General features: G+C 42.4%; 1 protein-coding gene across 3 annotated transcripts in view; it reads left to right on the forward strand.

Moving 5' to 3' along the window:
• The window catches only part of ALDH18A1 (aldehyde dehydrogenase 18 family member A1), a 45,693-nt gene that overhangs the window by 13,633 nt on the left and 12,307 nt on the right, over nt 1-19,753 (forward strand). Inside the window, exons 4-12 of one of the 3 annotated variants that reach the window (XM_082423679.1) lie at nt 4,048-4,197; nt 4,286-4,390; nt 7,592-7,750; nt 8,169-8,259; nt 11,839-11,963; nt 12,721-12,865; nt 13,550-13,623; nt 14,824-14,917; nt 17,398-17,618. In XM_082423679.1, coding sequence (XP_082279805.1) covers nt 4,048-4,197; nt 4,286-4,390; nt 7,592-7,750; nt 8,169-8,259; nt 11,839-11,963; nt 12,721-12,865; nt 13,550-13,623; nt 14,824-14,917; nt 17,398-17,618 — 1,164 coding nt within the window. The remainder of the gene's footprint in view (nt 1-4,047; nt 4,198-4,285; nt 4,391-7,591; nt 7,751-8,168; nt 8,260-11,838; nt 11,964-12,720; nt 12,866-13,549; nt 13,624-14,823; nt 14,918-17,397; nt 17,619-19,753) is intronic. The other 2 variants (XM_082423680.1, XM_082423681.1) reach the window with 2 other exon arrangements.

Below are 19,753 nucleotides of genomic sequence, written 5' to 3' on the forward strand. Positions count from 1 at the left end.
GATGGAAAATTCAGCTGAACTAAAACAAAATCTGCTTTTTAAGCTGTCATTTCAGGTTTCTCAGCTCATAAAAATAATTCTGATTTGAGAACAATAGATTTCAACCCAGTGTGAAAACTCTGTTTCCTGATGAAGGTGCCACTGGGAGACAGCATCCCAGGACAAGCAGAGGGGGTGTCAAGGAGTGGAGTTGATTTCATGCAGTTCATCCCTCAAGCTTCTTAGTGAGAACGAGCTGTGTATGTATGTCAGTGATTCTTAATCCTGGCTGCGCATTAGAATCGCCTGAGAGGCCTGGAGGTGCCTGGGCTTCACACTCAACCATTTAATAAGTATCTCTGGGATGGGGCTCAAGCCTCTGTGTTTTTAAAGTTCCCCAGGTGATTGATACGTAGTCAGGGTTGAGTACCCAGATGGACTTGTGTGAATATTGAGCTTTTTTTTTTTTTTTTTTTTTTCTGTTTTGCTGGGCTTTATCTTTTCTAGTTAGCCTAGTAATCTTGAAATAAGTATGAGCTATCATTGCAAAGATTTCCCAAGTTCAGATATTAGTGAAAGGACTCACCAGACTCCACAGAGAATACCCATATAAGGCTTTCATTTAAAGGCAAAGGGATACAAGGCCACAGAGGGAGTGTAAGCAGGCATTAAGGGTCTCAGAGACATCCTATGCACAAGACCATCCCCCACCCCCCAGGGTCTTTTATTTGCAAAGAGACCACACTCTGTCCCCAGACTGAATCACCGAAAGATCTGTGCAAGGAATCTTGGCTTTGGAAGGCCTCACTGCAGAAGTTTTCAGTGGGAACTTTATGCCCCACTGGCCATGGAGTCAAACCAGGCTGACCACTGATAGTTTATCAGTAAAGAAACTGACCTTCGGGGTCATCATGGGAGTTTTGGACTTTAAATATCACATCGCAAATCCCACTACCTTTATCTTTTCCAAGAGCAGGGATCAGCAAACTTTTTCTGTAAAAGGCCAGATACTAAATATGTTAGTCTCTGTAGGCTGTACAGTTTCTGTCTCAGCTACCATTGTAGCACAAAAGCAACCTTAGACAATACGTAAATGAACAAGCATGGCTGTGTTCTGATAAAATTTTATTTTCAAAAACAGGCACAGGTCAGATTTGACCTGCAGGCCATAGTTTGCCAACCCCTGACCAAGAGTCAAAAAAACCAGACATCCAAGTATCCTGGAGATAAAACTAGAGCTTTTCCATTCTAGCTGTAATTCAGCTCTATCTTCCATAGCCGTATTTTCAGTTTTAAAAAACAATTTTGCTGGAGTTGGTATTAGAAAACTACTAACTTGAAATTTGATGGAATTTTCTTCATATATTTTCTGTACTAAGCAATTATTATCAAATCTGCCTTTCAGATTGAGTCCCTCAGATCAATGCAGTGTAACAAATATTTATCAAAGGGCTACATTGTGAGGGCCTTAACAGACCTCTAACTGTTGTCTCTGCCGTTGGGGAGCCAGAACTGGGACTCCCAAAATAATTAGGTGATTGTTCAAGGCAGATAATATCCAAATGAGAGGGCACAAATGACAGTGACTGACAGGTCCAGAGGTGGGAAGGCCAAATGAGAGTGTGGTCATTCTTGGGACTTCCTAGGAGAGCTGAGACTCAGGGTGGGCCTTTGTGACTGATAGGATTTGCACCAGCAAAGGGGAAATGTTCCATGCTGCTAAGTGCACATTGTGAATGGTGCCCCTGGAATTGCGTAGCCTGATGGTTCTGGGGACGGGGAGGCTCTACAAGTAGTTTCCAGGTGGGAGACAAAAGCAGGAATGAGTATGGCATGCTGATGGGCCAGAGAGGAGGTGAGCTTGAAAGCAGTGGTGGTGATCTCATCAGGGAGAATGTGTATAATTCTATTAGGCAGGGCTTTGAAACCAGGTAGAGGATTTGGGGTTCAGTCTAGGAGGAAGATTGAAGATTCTGAGCAAAGGAGAAACTGGATGAAAACAGTGGGGAGAACCTGGTAATGGTTTGCTTAGGTTGCCAGCTCTCCTTCTAGGGACACCCCTGGACCTTAAGGAACAGTTTTATAGATCAGTGCAGTACTAACATATGGAGTCAACTGTCTTGTCCAAGGCATCTGATCGTGTTAGATGCACTCAGGAGCTGACTTAAAGAGGCTTCCATTGGTCAAAGATGGGAATATCTGAACATCAATAATTACTGCACTGAATTTAAACACATGAAATATGTTTAAATCTATGAATCACAGTTATACTTAAAAAATAATTCATTGGTCATCTTGAAGGATTCTAGAGAACCTACTCATTTTGGAAACTGGTAAATAAAGGGAAAGAGACACATATCTGTGCTGCCTTTCATATACAAACCATACCTCAAGGTAGCCAAATATTTAATGAAGTAAAGTTTCCCTTTATGGAATTATTCCAGCCTGTAAATAAAGAAGAAATGAATGAATTAGAATATCAGCATTTTATAGCCCCTAATGAATTAATAGGTCTTGGTGATGATCATCAACAGTTACTAACATCACAAAAAGAAAGACAGTCAGGCCTTATGTATCCCCTTGATGGACACCATGACCTGTAAAGAGTTCTTGACAAAAAAAAAATCAAGCCTTCCTACCTAACAGCAGTTTGCAAGAAATAGAATACTATACCACAGAGACAGAAGCAGGAAAGTCAAGGCTGAGAAACCCTAAAGGACAAATAACCCAGTTTCTTTAACAAATTACAAGGGAAAAAATTATAGAGAGGAACCTATGGATTAAAAGTGAATTAAGAGACACTTCAACTAATTGCAATGTGTGGGCTTAATTTTCATCTTAATTTGAGCAAGCTGAAAAAATTGGGGAAATGTGAACACTGACCAGATATTTGATATTAGGAAATTATTGAAATGTTTTAGATAATAATGGTTTTGTGGATGTGTGTATATACCCTCTGTTTTAGCAATTGCTTTCTGAAATATTTACAAATGAAATAATGTGTCTGGAGCCTGGGATTTGTATTAAAATAATGGTGGAGGGACTTCCCTGGTGATCCAACGGCTAAGACTGTGCGCTTCCAATGCAGGGAGCCCAGGTTCAGTGCCTGGTCAGGGAACTGGATCCCACGTGCCACAACTAAGAGTTCACATGCCTCAAGTAAAGATCCTGCGTGCCTCAAGTAAAGATCCCGCGTGCCGCAACTAAGACCCGGCGCAGCCAAATGAATACATAAATAAATGAGTATTTTTTTAAAATAAATAAAATAAAATAATGGTGGAGCTATAAAAGGAACATTGGAGAGTGAGAAATTGGCCATGAGAGGTGGTTGTTGAAGCTGTGTGATGAGTACATAGGGTTTTATAGTTCGATTCTTACCACTTTGGTTAAGTATGAAATTTTCTATGATGATAAGTTATTTTTTTTAGATCACGGTTCATCATAGCTGTCTCCGAGTTCCTGAGCTAGGTTATAGGTTCAAGCATCAGGAGGGATGGACAGGTTAGGAATATTGAATCTTTGATTCTTTCATGTGCATCCGTCCTAGGTGGGAAACAAAGTAACCAAAACTGGTTCTAGGCAGACAGGGTGGAACAGCACTGTCCCTGGTCTAGCCAGAGGCAACCCATGAGAATCAGACATGCCCCGGAAACAGCTTCGTCTCCCCAGGTCATGCCTTAGAATTTGAGAAGCCATCTGCTAAGTTTATATTGCAATTCCTGGCTCCAGACTTGTATTCTGGGCTTTATTTCCTGAAACAACTGGATCTTCCGCATTATAGACTCCTCCACATGTCTTCAAGTCCTGTGGTTGCCAAACCTACCTACACACCAGAATCTCCTTATTAAAAACTTCTCATTTCTATCTGCCACCTACTTTTCAGATTCAAGGAAGCATGTAGGACTCTGTATTTTTACCAGACAACCTGGGTGATTCTTCCAGAGCCAGCCCAGTGCTGGTCTGTAAACCGGCATTTGGGATCCACTCATTAGTCCAGCCTACCTGAATCTCTTGTGATGAGAGGAAAGAGATTACAAGGACTTGTGCCTTTTCCTTCCTCAATGTCAGGTGTCAGTACTGCAGAATCAAGGCCGAGAGATGATGCTGGTGACTAGTGGAGCTGTAGCCTTTGGCAAGCAGCGCTTGCGCCATGAGATCCTTCTGTCTCAGAGTGTGCGGCAGGCCCTACACTCAGGGCAGAACCAGCTGAAGGAGATGGTAAGTGCGGCTTCCCCACCCCCTGTAACAGGGTCCTCAGGCCTCCTTCCCTCGCCCCAGCCACACCTTGTCTGTTGGCATGTTACAGGCAATTCCAGTCTTAGAAGCCCGAGCCTGTGCAGCCGCCGGACAGAGTGGGCTGATGGCCTTGTATGAAGCCATGTTTACCCAGTACAGCATCTGCGCTGCCCAGGTGAGAGGCTGACCTCCACAAGGGGGGGTGTGGGACCTGTGAGGGTGATTCCCGTGGAGCACAGTGATATGAACAGGGCTCTGGAGCCAGACTGCCAGGATACAGTCTCAGCTTCACCACTTGCTAGTTGGGAGATCTGGAGAAAGTTTTTAAGTCTAACCTTTTTGTGCCTCAGTTTCCTCATCTGAAAAATGAGGATGTCGGGCTTCCCTGGTGGCACAGTGGTTGAGAATCTGCCTGCCAGTGCAGGGGACACAGGTTCGAGCTCTGGTTTGGGAAGATCCCACATGCCACGGAGCAACTAGGCCCGTGAGCCACAATTACTGAGCCTGCGCATCTGGAGCCTGTGCTCCGCAACAAGAGAGGCCGTGATAGTGAGAGGCCTGCGCACCGTGATGAAGAGTGGCCCCCGCTTGCCGCAACTAGAGAAAGCCCTCACACAGAAACGAAGACCCAACACAGCCATAAATAAATAAATAAATAAATAAACTCCAATCTCTAAAAAAAAATGAGGATGTCATCAGTGCCTATTGCAAAGAGTCTTTGGAAGGGCTCAGTGAGAAAATATATGAAAAGCATTTAATATGTCTGGTACACAGTACTTTCTCAGTAAGTGTTAGCTCTTGTTGTTATACAAATAACTCTTAGGACTACTACAAGTACTGATACTTCTGAAGATAGAAAGGTTAGATATCTTTATTTCATTGGCTTCTTTGACTTCAGCTAGCTTGTTTCTCTTTGCACCTGGTTGCCTTATATAATAGATATCTACTAAGTGTTGAAGGGAAATGCTAGTGGTTGGTTTTTGTTTTTAATTTAATTAGTTTTTTTTTTTTGGCTGTGTTGGGTCTTCGTTGCGGTGTGCGGGCTTCTCATTGAGGTGGCTTCCCTTGTTGCGGAGCATGGGCTCTAGGCGCGCGGGCTTCAGTAGTTGTAGCTCGCGGGCCCTAGAGCACAGGCTCAGCTCAGTAGTGGCGCACGGGCTTAGTTGCTCTGCGGCATGTGGGGTCTTCCTGGACCAGGGCTCGAACCTGTGTCCCCTGCATTGGCAGGTGGATTCTTAACTGCTGCGCCACCAGGGAAGTCCCTCTCCATCATTTTTAAGTTGTTATCCACAGTGACGTTCTGGTATTATACCAGAGTGTCCTTGAGTAAGGGAGCTGAAACAGAAAGGCATGGACTTGGACACTTTTGCTTGTGGCTGGGACCCCACTCTCTGTAATCTTAGATTTTTTATTTCGGTTACATAAGTGCAATGGAAATCTCAATTTTTGTCTCCTTTTATTATCAGCTCTTTTTTCCTCCATAGTGCAATGACAGTTTTAGTCTTTAATTTTTTTTAAAGTGCATGGAGCCAGGTGAGGAAACTTAGATCCAGGAACTATGCTTTTGTTTTGTTTTTTCCCAGGTATGATACTTCTTGACGTTTTTTGTTCGTTTGTTTGTTTTAGTGAAAGTATCATTAAAAATACTGTACATCAGCCGTTGTTTTTATTAATATTGATGTAAAAAAGCTCTGTGCCCTCCAGTTTCCAGCAAGCCTTCATCCAGGGGCCCCTTCACTCCCACACCTTTGCCTTCCCCATGATCTGATCTGTAAGAAATCTTTACCCTTTGCACCTTATCCTGTGGTTCCTTGTTTTCTTTAGTAATCTTGTTTTGAAGACCATTATCAGGGGCTTTTGAAAATCTCCCATAAGTTGTTTGTCAGATTAAAGACTTAAACAAGGACAACAGCTATTTTTAATTCACAGAAATGAAACTTATGTGCATCCTAACAGATTGCCCTTCTCCAAGCACATACTTTTCTCTCTGGCCTCTTGTCTCCCTTGTCTTGTTTGTTAAACTGTTGGAGCCACAAGTGTTTTCACTGGACCTTTATACCTCCTGCTTGCCTCTCCTACACACACGTGTTTACTTTTATTGTTTGACCTTCCACCACCAGAACCAGGATCTATATATTCACCTTTGTCCCAGGCCTTTTTCCTACAGGGCTAAACTTTCTGAAAAGACATTCATGATCTAACCCATTCCATCTTCCCCAAATCATCAACATTTTTATTCTCCATCCCAACAGCTAGTACAGGGCCTGGCATTTCAGAGGTACTCAATAATTTTTTTATCAAATGAGTGAGTAAATTATTTCCCTTGGTGATGTTATCATTTTGTCTTCTTCGCTCACATTTTCCATATCATTAAGGCTGCTGTCATCTTCTCAGTTACCATAGCCAGACCCTAGTTCAGGGCTTAACCATTCCCACTTGGACTGTTTCAGTATCTTCCAAGAATTCTTGGCCATCTGCCTCCAGCCTTTTCCTACTTCAGCGCTGCCCTACATCTCAAGAACCCTCTTCCATGAACATTGCAGGGACTTCACTGAAACATTTATTCCTGAGCTTCGGAGTTTGTTACCATTTTGTTTCTTGCTGTCGCCCCCCCTTTATCTTTCTCTCCTGCTTGTATGCATCCCGTCCCCTGAACGAAGTTACGTCAGCCCTGCTTTCAGTTTGTGACTAAAGGCTCACCTCCGTAAACCTCTCAGACTCATCCCACTTGACCGTGTCTTTGCTGACTCCGGCAGTGGTCGGCCACAGAGCAGAAACAGGGACAACATGGCCCTATTCCATGTGGTTTAATACATTTTCCAGGCAGAGTAACCATTCATTAACTCACTCACCATGTGTTTCAGCACCTACTATGTATGGCCAGACTTTGGATCAGATGCTGGGATACAAAGATATTTTAGAAATTTATGGCAGTCATTACTCCCTCCAGTATCCCTCTAAAGTAGATACATTCATTTTCTTAATTTTGTAAATGGACGAGATTTCATAGCTCTCTGAGGATTAAAGTACTTTTGCAAGAAGTCTTAAGCATCCTAAAATAAATCTTCCAGGTGATTCTAACTTTTTTCCAATCTCCAAAAGAATTGGATGAGTCTCCAAAGATGTGTGTCCCATTCTGAACTGTACAGGCTCCAAGAAACCTAAAGTTTAACTCCTCTACTCTTAGCATCCTTTGGATGCTGTTCCTCGGAAGTTCATCATTTTCCTGTCTCCTGCGTTTTCAATCTCTTTAACACTTTTATTTTTATTTATTTTTTTTAACATCTTTTTTGGAGTATAATTGCTTTACAATGGTGTGTTAGTTTCTGCTTTATAACAAAGTGAATCAGCTATACATATACATACATCCCCATAGATTTTGGTGACCAATTTGGATTTCCACGATGAGCAGAAGCGCCGGAACCTCAATGGGACACTTCATGAGCTCCTCCGGATGAACATCGTCCCCATTGTCAACACAAACGATGCTGTTGTGCCCCCAGCGGAGCCCAATAGTGATCTCCAGGGGGTAAATGTGGGTAAAGTATTACCGAGGGTTGAGCATGCTGTAGACACTAATGCCATGCTATGCTGCATGTACTAACACCGGACATTGGGCATAAACAAGATGGAGAAATGGGGAGAGAAGCTGGCATCCTGGAGCAGTGTCTGCATAAGCTCTTCTGAAGACAGGGGCTTTCGTTCAACTGGGTGAGGCGCAATAGTGATTTAAGGTGGTGCTGTGAGCATGGCTTGTGTATGTCAGTGGATAGAAGCATGCATACTTGGAAAGGGGGTTGCCAGTAGGCATGGTGTTTTGCAAACTGAAAGGCTTGTAAGAGCTGTCATGCACATACTCAGGGTTGTTAATTTTTCCTGCCAGAGCCTAGCTGAGTACTTCCATGAACTTCTTTTTGAACTGCAAAGCTCACGACTTTTTACCTGCATTTTAGGTTATTAGTGTTAAAGATAACGATAGCCTGGCTGCCCGTCTGGCTGTGGAAATGAAGACTGACCTCTTAATTGTTCTTTCAGATGTAGAAGGTAAAAAGTAATGCCTTTTCTTTTTATCCAGTCTTTATTTTAAATACTATATGTGTGAGCACATGAGTTCCCCTCTTTGTTTGAATGCTTCTGATCTTTTTAACTATGGACCATTATTTTCTGAGCCATATGGTCCAAAAACGGTTTTATGATTCAAAAGAAGGTGGGGGTGGTCTGGGAGATGAAGTTTGAATGCTGAAATGTTGTTATTTCCAGGCACTTTAATTTTGTTTTTTATAACTGCTTTATGGAGATACAATTCACATAGCATATAATTCACCTATTTAAAATTTATATTTCAGTGATTTTTAGTATATTCATACAGTTGTTCAACCCTCACCACAATTTAGAACGTTTTTTATCACCCCATCAAGAAACCCATACCCATTAGCAATCATTCCTCACTTCCCCTGAAACTCTCCAGCCCATGGCAACCTCTAATCTACCTTCTGTCTCTGTTGATTTGCTTGTTCTAGACATTTTATATAAATGTGATCATACAGTATGTGATCCTTTGTGATTGGCTTTTTTCACTTAATGTTTTCAAGGTTTATTGATATTATACCACATATTAGTACTTCATTTATTTTTATTGCCAAATAATATTCCACTATATAGATATACTACGTTTTATTTACCTACTCATCAGCTGATAGACCTTTAAGCTATTGTGACTAATGCTTCTGTGAACATTTGTGCACAAGTATTGGTGTGAAGATGCTTTTTATTTTACTTAAGAGTAGAATTGCTGGGTCATATGTTTAGCCTTTTGAAGAAATACCAGCCTGGATTCCAAAGTAACTGCACCATTCTACATTTTCCCAGCAGTGTATGAGGGTTCTAGTTTCTCCACATCCTCACCAACACTTCCCTCTTGGTATCTGCCTTTTTGATTATAGCCATCCTAATGGGTGTGAAGTGATACCTCATTGGGGTCTTGATCACTTTTAGTTTTTAATGTAAATCACAAGACACATTATTTTAAATTGGAGCCACTGCAGAAAATCCTGGCTGTATGGCCACTGTGTTCTTCTGTGTTACTCTTTTCCTCTCTGCTTTCCACTACTTCGTGGAGGGGCCCCTCTTGGCTCCAACTTGGCTCTCCATTCACTCTTCTTAATTTCTTAAGCTGTTCCTGTTTTACATTTTGACCCATAGATATGGTAGATGTGTCTAAAATAGGCCAAACCTACAGGATCCCAAAAGTCCCCCATTACATTCCCAGGAAGTCAGAAAAACCTATTTAGTTCCCTACCCACACCCATGGCAGGACTTGTTCCCCAGTTTACCCTTCAGCAGCATAAGTGAAGGGCAGGGGGCTGCCTGGTGGAGGCAGGGGCAGGTACCAGTGCTGTGATCTGTCTTCTGCGCATGTGGAGGGTCAGAGATATCATACTTACGGATCAGTATCTTTACTTGTATGCAGTCTTGGTACCATGTTTATTCACTATAAATTTGAAGTCTCAGTATAGGAACAACTAAGCTGGGGTAAGAGTAAGCCACTCTGGAGAACAAGGCATTTTGGTTAGTCACAAGATTTTTTTTCAGCTTCTGATATGTAATACTGTGCTAGGTGCTTTATAAATGTCAATTTATTCACCCTTGTAGCAACCCTGCAAAGTAGGTAGGTTAACCTATTATTCAGATGAAGAAATTAAAAATTGAGTTCACATTAGTTAAATGGTTTATTCAAAGTCACATAGCTAGTACTTGGCAGAGGCTGGTTTCGAATCTAAATCTTTTCAGTTTAAAAATATACACTCTTCTCTCCTGTACTGCCTAGCAAGGCAAAGGATATGAGTTTGAGAGATCAATATATAAAATCCAACTTGAACTAGACTCTAGTAAACCTTAGTTTTAATGCAGCCTCAAACACCAAAACTGGTCATTGGCAGGCTTGTGCTTTTAACTCTGATTAGTTATCCACTGAATATTGATTTTCAGAACAATATCTGAATTTTAAATATGCTTTTGGTGGGTTTGAGAGCTTCTATAAGGAAGAAGAGGAGGAGGCAGAATATCAGAATGCTAGGAACTCCTAGGCGTCTCTGGGGGTTTGCCTTAGAATTGTCAGGTACTACTCATGATCTCACAGCATAGTGCCTTCTGAGAAGAACCCAGCAGAAGACCCTGGGAACTGTGGGGTGCTGGGTTGAGGCGGATAGGGGTTGTGAGAGGTTATTTCTCTCTCCCTGTAATTGCTGCTCGTGGTTTGCACTACTTTGTTGTGCACTGGACACTGATGTCCTCACTGCTCTGATTCACTTACTCTCCTAGAGAGGATGCACATGGCACCGTTGTGTTAAAGATTTGGAATAGGGCTTCCCTGGTGGCGCAGTGGTTAAGAATCCGCCTGCCAATGCAGGGGACACGGGTTCGAGCCCTGGCCTGGGAAGATCCCACATGCCACAGAGCAGCTAAGCCAGTGTGCCACAACTACTGAGCCTGAGCTCTAGAGCCCGCAAGCCACAACTACTGAGCCCACGTGCCACAACTACTGAAGCCTGTGCGCCTAGAGCCCGTGCTCCGCAACAAGAGAAGGCACGACAGTGAGAAGCCCGTGCACTGCAATGAAGAGTAGCCCCCACTCACTGCAACTAGAGAAACCTCATGCACAGCGACGAAGACCCAACACAGCCAAAAATAAATTAATTAATTAATTAATTAATTAAAAAAAAAAAGATTTGGAACGGTGGAGCACAGGGGTATATTTTAGCACAGGAAAAGCAGTAACTTAAAAACCAAAAGCATCACTGCCCAAAATGTCCTTCAGCCAGTTCCTGACCACTAGCAGTTCCTCCCTGTCTGTGTCCCCCTCAGACCTTGACGTGACTCCATTTTCTCAGGCCCTCTTTTCCCCTTCTAAGGCTCAGACACATTCTTTTCCGAAGTGAAATTGTGAGGATTTTTAATCTCGGACGGTATGCATGTAACATTTTGTGTACCTCTTATGTCACGCTACTCAGTTATAAAGAGGACATAGGCTTTGTGGTGATGTATCCAGACTGAAAGCCAAGAGTCATGTGCTCTTCTGCTGACTCAGCCTAACCTTCAGAAAGGCTTACCCATAGTGTGGGGAGTATAATGTGACTGTTTCAAAGGGTACGGTGAGAGTTAATGAGGACCTGTTTCATATGTCATGCCCTTGGAAAGAGTCACATTAAACAGTATACAGCTGCTGCACTGTTTGTGCAAAAGCCACTCATCTTTTTCAGTTGCATCCTTAAGGTTCAGCATCATAGTAGAAATGGCAAAGGTGAGGATAGCTTCCCTGTAGACTGTGGTCAGGGCCAGTAAATTCTGTGCCAGGGATATGGCCGTGCTCTGATGCTGACAAACATTCATTTATCAGGCAAAGTTATGAAAGTATGTAAGGTGCGTCCTCCCGGAGCTGGTTTTCAGTGTGGGTAGGCTCTACGAAACCTTGACCTCTTTTCTTGTTCGAGCTGGTGGAATAGCAGAATTTATCTGGATGAGTCGAGTACAGAGTAGTTACAGTTGGCAGGTCCCTGTGGAGGTCTGTCTTGGGGGATGTTCACTTCTGTTAAACAGCATTACTGACTCTTGTCCACTTTTTAGGCCTCTTTGACAGCCCCCCAGGGTCAGATGATGCAAAGCTCATTGATATATTTTATCCCGGTGATCAGCAGTCCGTGACATTCGGAACCAAGTCCAGAGTGGGAATGGGTGGCATGGAAGCCAAGGTAAGAATCTGGTGCCTTTATTGCCTGTAACAATTTAAAAACCAAACTGTATTTTATCCTTCTTACTTTTGTAATTGAGGGCTGATGCACATACACACTTAAAGATACACATATCTAAATACAGGTTTAATGCATATTGTGTACCTATATTTAGTCATGTCTTTCTATGTACTTTTATTAATATATTAAGTGTGTGTTCATATTATAACCTCCTCAAGGGCAGGGTCTATATTTTTTCATAATTCATAAATCCTCTAAGTGTTAATATTAGAGCTCAAATATTCCTTGATGAAACCTTTAAAAAATTCTTCTCTCCCATTAATTGTTCTAAGAAGTTATACCCTTTAGGTACAGAATCACACGTAGCAATGGCAGAGATGAGGACAAGAACCGCAGGTACAAAAGCTCAGAGTACTCATGATCAGATTCCCGTCAAGCAGCAAACTGGACCCTGCAAGCTGGCACAATAAGTCAAATGTAGAAGTTATGCGTCCCAGTACTAGAGAGTCTTAGAGAACACGCTGAGCACAAGGGGCCGATTGGTTCATCTTTAGACAACACATGCCAGGGTTGGGTTGGGAAGAGTGCATGGGCTGAGCGTGTCTTGAGAGCTTCTGAGCTGTGCAGAACCTTCCTACAGATAATTAAATTGCTCAGTATCACATTGTATTTTCTATGTTTTTGCATGTTTAAAGTGCAGGGGCCTAGACCCTACAAAGGTCTGAATCTCATCCATGGATCTAACTTCTCCCATTAGGTGAAAGCAGCCCTCTGGGCTTTGCAAGGTGGTACTTCTGTGGTCATTGCCAATGGGACCCACCCGAAGGTGTCCGGGCATGTCATCACAGACATCGTGGAGGGAAAGAAAGTTGGCACCTTCTTTTCTGAAGTAAAGCCTGCAGGTAAGTAGTTCTTCATAGAGTCCCATGGTCTGTGGATGACTGCTAGTAACTCCATGGCCTAGATGGGGCTGAAGACTGAGCTCTCCCTCTGGGAGGAGAGCTTACAAAATTCATGTGCTAACATTATGAAATATGGTATAGTTTCGAACACTGCTTGCAAAATTGGATTCTACTTTGTTTTTGTAGAACTTATCTAACCTGCCTAACTAGGCCTCCTGTTCTCACTAAAATCACTAAGTTAAAGAATATAAGCATCCATTTTCTCAAGAAACATTTGCTAGGCCCATGCTGGATACCAGATACTAATGAACACTAGAGATACAAAGATGCATAAGAAATAGTATGTGCTCTCTCAGGTGTTCACAAAGATAGCACTGCCATATAATCTACATTCAGAAATGCAAACACATTAGAAAATGTAAGCCAAAGTGGAATTGAGAAGAACTCTAGAAGACATAAATCATATTGTCTGCCCCAAAAGTACAGACAGGTTCTTGTGTTTCTGCCTGAGTTAATCTGGTATGCTCTTCTGCCAGTTTATTGGTCAGAGTGATCTCTGGGTGTGAAACAAGCATGCCGAGACCCTAAGCGTGTGCTCTGTGCCTGCAAGGAGCCCATGCACGTGTGGGATAGTGAGGGGGCAGTGAGCTGACCGTGAGCTGGTGTTTGCAAATGTTCTTGCAGGCCCTACCGTGGAGCAGCAGGGAGAAATGGCTCGATCAGGAGGAAGGTTGTTGGCCACTTTGGAACCTGAGCAGGTAATAACCCTAGCTGATAGTTTTGTTAGTTTTCAGAGTGAGTCATAACTGTGAGGTTTAGTGCACAGTCAAGCTTGCTGTTTCCCCCTTTATTCCTCGAGTCCCGTAGAGTTAGATCTGAGTTAGAACTCTGATTCAGATTTGTTCTGCCTTTTTTCTTTTTCTAAATTTCATTTTCCCTTTTGTTTTCTATAGGCTGAAGCCTAAGGTAGCTTTGCATCACTATGATGTTTTGATCAAAAGTATCATGAAAATCATGAGACCAGAGAGGCTCCCAAATCCTGCCACATACTGGGCAGGGAAATGTAGGAAAGCAACTTTTCCCACCTCATCCAAATCACCAAGATTACCTAGAAGATGGAAGTCCCAGAGCCTGCTCCGTATCATAGCCCTGCCCTGTCCACAGTGACTCAGTCAGTTGAAGTAGCAGACACGATGAAATGTGAGAAGGTCAGGTGGAAGCAGGGTGCTGGCTTCCCAAGGGTTGTGGTGTTAAGGCTGGATTTGAAAGTGATGTATATAGGTTTCTTCTGGGGAGTACTTTGGCCTGAGAAGGGAGAAGAAAATTTAAAATAACTACAAGTAGGAAAAGGAAAGCCCAGGAGAACCCTAGCTTCTCTCTCTATTAAATCACTTCTTTTACTCCTTTAGTAATCACTACTCTGATTTGCCATGTTTCCTCATCTAGGTGGGTAAGGATTGGGGTCTCCTCCAGCATCCAGGACTGGGTTTTTCCCCTTTGACTGAATTCATTTTTAATAAATAATTGTAGAAAAAGAAGAACTAGATGCAAAAACTTACCTGGGAAATCAGCTTTACAGCTGGTGCTATTAAATAGGTGAGATGTGTATGTCATGCTGATTCAAAGTGCTGGCACCTGTCTCATGGACAAACTGAATAATTCATCACGCCCTCTCCCCCACCACAAGGCTGTGGTTTGCTAATCATCATGATCAAGAGTGGTAAAAGAGGAAGAAAAGTGAGAAGAAATGGGGAGGTTAGTAGTGAGAGAGGAAGGAAAAATGAGGGGAGCAGTGGTGGGAAACGAATGAGTGAACTAAGGAGGTTTCAGTCGTTGATGACTGGGATTTAGGAGCAAGGCCTGGCACACTCAGAAGAGTAGGTTTAAAAGTGTGGTGTGCGTTCTTTATGGGGTTACATGTTTGCTTATTTGTTTCAATGTTTTACCTTTTTTCCTAGAGAGCAGAGATTATCCATCATCTGGCTGATCTGTTGACGGACCAGCGAGATGAGATCCTGTTAGCCAACAAAAAAGACTTGGAGGAGGCAGAAGGTAAAGACCAGGCAACTTAGTTATAGAGAGATTTATTTTGGGTTTTATTCTTTGTTTTACTAAGAATTCTTATATTATAGTCTGCCTAAAGTCAAGAAGGTTATGGAAGAAATTACATACTGTATACATCATTTTTATTGAGGGTTGGTGGCTGGTGTTCGTTGGGAGTTTTCAAAGTACACGTACTACCTCCACCCCTTTTCTCAGGTGTTCCATACAACGCCTACCCACCCCCCACCCACTGAGGGGCTTTTTCCTTCCATTCCCCACAGTCACAAGCCATGGCTACTGTGGCAATTTCAAGACAAAAAAGAAAAAGATTGAGGACCTCACTATTTTAGACACTAAGCTAATAGCAGCTAACATTTACTGAGGCCTTTCTGTGTTTCTGGGCATTATGCTAAGGGATTAACAGGCAGGATCTGATTTTCTCTTTAGAACATGGTACCTATAAGGTAGCTACTATTTATTATCCCTATTTTACAGAGGAGAAAACTAAAGCGGAGAGAAGTTGTTACATGCCTAAAACCATACAGCCAGTGGCAGATCTGGGAACGAAACCCAGATGGGCAGTGCATATAAAATAGTTGTGGAAATAGTTTGTGCAACCTGTGTTGAAAGATAGCTTATCTCCTAGTTCCTTAATCAGCCTGTAGTCTGCCATCCAGAAATGCCCTTGAGGTGCTAATGGTAGCGTAAGTGAGATGGCTGAACTCGAATTGAAGATAGCTAAATATGTGGAGTCAGGTAGGCCCTCATCTTTCTCTCCTTTTCTTAATTCTCTGTCTTTTCCACCCTAAAATAATGGGGGTTGATTTTACGGGATTTTTAATTTCCTTTTCTTGTGAATAAATGTGCCTCAAATTGAACATCCAAATTAGTGGTGTTCCCTTTAAAGAAACCTTGCAGGGCTCATCAACATTATTTTCATTCCTTAAAACGTTTTTGAGCCATGACTTTGGAACTTTCTTTAGACTTTACATCTGGTCTTTTGAATTTTTGCAGTATTGGAAAGCCATAAAAAAGTTAAATAAATGGAAGAAATCTTTATTGACATCTTATCCAATTCTTTAAGTTAAAAGAATTAAGACCCACAGAGGTTAAAGCTGCTGCTCAAGGTCACACACCTAGTTGTTGGTAGAACTCTGACTTCTGATCCCAGTTATCTCTCTCTGGAAATCCGCAAGGACACACATGGCTTAAGAACAAAGTCTCAGGTATACACGAGCATGGTAATCACCTTTGAGTCTGTGAGCCCATTTCAGGAAATTTATCCCTAAGAAAAGATTGCAAGAGGAAAAAATAGCTCTGTATATAAAGTTTCTTAGAGCAGGATTATTTATACCATTGAAAACTGGAAACAACCTGAGTGTCTAATAACATAGGTACAGTCATGTAAATTGAAGTGTATCAACTCAATAGAATATTTAGTAGTAATTAAAATAATTTTGGCAACATGGAAAATGTACGTGCATTATGAGGTGAAAAACTAGAGTATAATATTTAATATGCACTACAATTAAAACGATTTTTACTGCATGGGGAGAAGTGAAGAAAATTAATTAAATTGATGTAATTGGTTGATAAAATTATGGTTTCATTTTTTTTCTTAATATAAGGTTGGCTCCTCCCCTCCAAAGTAGAAGTCTTTTTATAATTTTGTCTTGGTGGTTGTGACTATAAAAAAGAAGGGGAAATTTTTCATAATATCATTCAACATTAACCGTAGTAATGATTTGTGATACGTGATTGCAAATGGTTTTCCTGAGTATGTGTGTCTTTGTGTGTGTGGAGAGAGAGATAATCACACTGTGCATGCTGTTATATGCAAATTTAAAGAAAATTCTCTATATGAACTTACCATAATTCTATTTAAGTTTTTATTTCAAAAGAAAACATCTTTATTACTTCTGCTTATAAAAATAATTCACTCATTATAAAAAATTAAAATAACGCAGAAAGATAGGCAGAGATCATCACTGTTCTCGATGCTTTCCGACATCTCTCTGCACATGAATATGCAATGTGTGATAACTAGGGTGATGTCATACATGCTGTTTTATAGTTTGCCTTTTTCACAAACTACATCCTGGACAGCTTTCCATATCAGTAAATATAGATATTTATTTATAGTAACTGCATTGTAGCCCATTGGCTGAATCTATAGGTAGAATCCAGTTTCCCACTATAATAAAAATGCTGTGATAAGTATCCTCACTACATGCAGGTTTGCTGATGCAAATGATAAATTTCTGGAACTGAAATTGCTGGCACCAAGGGTGTGGGTGTTCACACCTTTACATGATGATGTATACTGCCCAACTGCTCCTCCTAGAAAAGCTGTGTAAATGACATGTCCTTGTCTACCTGAGACCCCCTGAGTTCCATGTCTGTTCCTAACACAGTGCCATGTGTTCAGGAAAACAGCCATAGCCCGCCCAGGTCTACTGCTTAATCATGTGCTCTTCACACCTCTTCAGGGAGACTCGCAGCTCCTCTGCTGAAACGTTTGAGCCTCTCCACATCTAAATTGAACAGCCTGGCTATCGGTCTGCGGCAGATCGCAGCCTCCTCACAGGACAGCGTGGGGCGGGTTTTGCGCCGGACCCGAATTGCCAAAGACTTGGAGCTCGAACAAGTGACTGTCCCAATTGGAGTTCTACTAGTCATCTTTGAATCTCGCCCTGACTGTCTACCCCAGGTATGTGACTAATGCCTGCCATTAGGTTGGGGAATTGGAGGAAGAGCTTCTTTTCAGGACTCAGATAAATCTCCCGAAGATATCTTTCTTTTCTTTCATTTCCTCCCTCCCACCCTCCCTCCCTCCCTCCCTTCCTTCCTTCCTTCCTTCCTTCCCCCAGAGGTAATTTTTTAGACTTTATTCTCAGGTTGCGCTTAAGGCAATTTGTGTTTCTGATTTTTCTGGTAATTCTAAAAAAGGTAATTCATGTGTCCATTTTACAGTTGAAGAAACCGAAGCTTATAGAAGTTAGTTTTCCTGTGACATTTGTAAGCATGGAGCTGGGCCTTGAGCCCAGATGAATCTCCTATGCCATGACACGGGAGTACATTTCCAAAAAACTTAGGACTTCCCTGGTGGTCCAGTGGTTAAGACTCTGTGCTTCCACTGCAGTGTGTGCGGGTTCAGTCCCTGGTCGGGGAACTAAGATCCCACATGCCGTGCATTGCGGCCAGAAACAAAAACAAAAACTTAGCTCACTGGAGCACTTTGTTCCCTGGCCACAGAGTCCCTACTAACCTACTGCAGGCTCATTTATCTAATAGCTGGTTTTGCCCATGTGAAAAAGACCCATTTATTATCAGTGTCGCAGATGGCTTCCTGTAGGTACATCTCTTAGGAAGAAGAACTTTCAGTAGTTAATGGAAACTAGCATGTGACCCCCTTTAAGAAATCTGACAAATCACAGGCTAATTGAGGCAAAACCATGTGGCAGAGGTTTTGCCAAGTGGCCATGCTCTGAAGTATAAGGTGGTATTAGAGGGTGGTCTTGCTCATTGCCCTAAATTCTCTCCCAGAAATCTGGAACCACTTCCCCACTGGACTGTCCAGTAGGATGATACCAGCTTTTTCTTTGCACTAGCCCCAAAGTCTCACAGAGAGATTCTATTTAAAAACAAACAAAAGGGACTTCCCTGGTGACGCAGTGGTTAAGAATCCACCTGCCAATGCAGGGGACACGGGTTGAATCCCTGGTCTGGGAAGATCCCACATGCCACAGAGCAGCCTAAGCCCATGCGCCACAACTACTGAGCCTGCGCTCTAGAGCCTGCAAGCCACAACTACTGAGCCCACGTGCCACAACTACTGAAGCCCACGTGCCTAGAGCTCGGGCTCTGCAACAAGAGAAGACACTGCAATGAGAAACCTGCACACCGCACGAAGAGTAGCCCCGGCTCGCTGCAGCTAGAGAAAGCCAGTGGGCAGCAACGAAGACCCAGCACAGCCAGCCAGCCATAAATAACTAACTAAATAACTAAATAAATAAATAAAAATTAAAAATTAATTAATTAAAAAATAAATAAAAATAAATAATAAAAAAATTTAAAAATAAAAACATTAAATAAATAAAACAAAAAACCAGTACCTTTTTACGCTAGGGCATAGGTGTCCATGGGAGTCCCACATGCTCTGTGGAGGCTATTCCCTGACATGACCTAAAACCAGCTGGTCCACCAAGGGACTCCCATACCTTTGGGGTCTGTCCTCAGCCCCTTTCTGGCTGCATATCTGTCTCACAGAGAACCCCCAGAGATAACTGCAGAACTCCCATCAGCTGGTAGAAGTGAGTCCTAAGTCTCTCTACAGGCCGTGTCCATGAAGTTTTCTCTACTACCTTTTATCCGTACTAGCGAATACTTCATGAGGGAAAGGTTTCCTCTTCAGCTAGTTACAGCTGAGGTTCCTCACATGGCATCACAGAATCCATGAATCCTAAAAGTTATATGTAGAATGCTGTGTGTTTGTGCATTTATCTGGGAAAAGTTGACATAATTTTTGTAAGGGGTTCATGAGCAACAAAAACAAAACAGGATTAAGAACCATTAATCTGGAGATAAACGTGTTCAAGCAAGTTTTTTAAAGTTTCTTTTGATACATTACGAAAACGGGAAGATTTTCATTCATCCTGAGAGCATTCAGAAAGTTCAGCTTCAGGCCTTGGATGCTCAGGTGAGTGTCATTAGCTCTTGGCTCTAAGAGGGTAACTAACCCTCTTCCTGGATGGCCTGCTTCTTTCTCCCAGCAGCCTCTGCCGCAGCTGTCCAGGGGCTGGCAGCTCTAGTCCTCTCCAGGGTCTCAGCACAGCCGTTAGAGCT

This window comes from Balaenoptera physalus (assembly GCF_965194825.1).
Source record: "Balaenoptera physalus genome assembly, chromosome: 14".
NCBI classification, from domain to species: domain Eukaryota; kingdom Metazoa; phylum Chordata; class Mammalia; order Artiodactyla; family Balaenopteridae; genus Balaenoptera; species Balaenoptera physalus.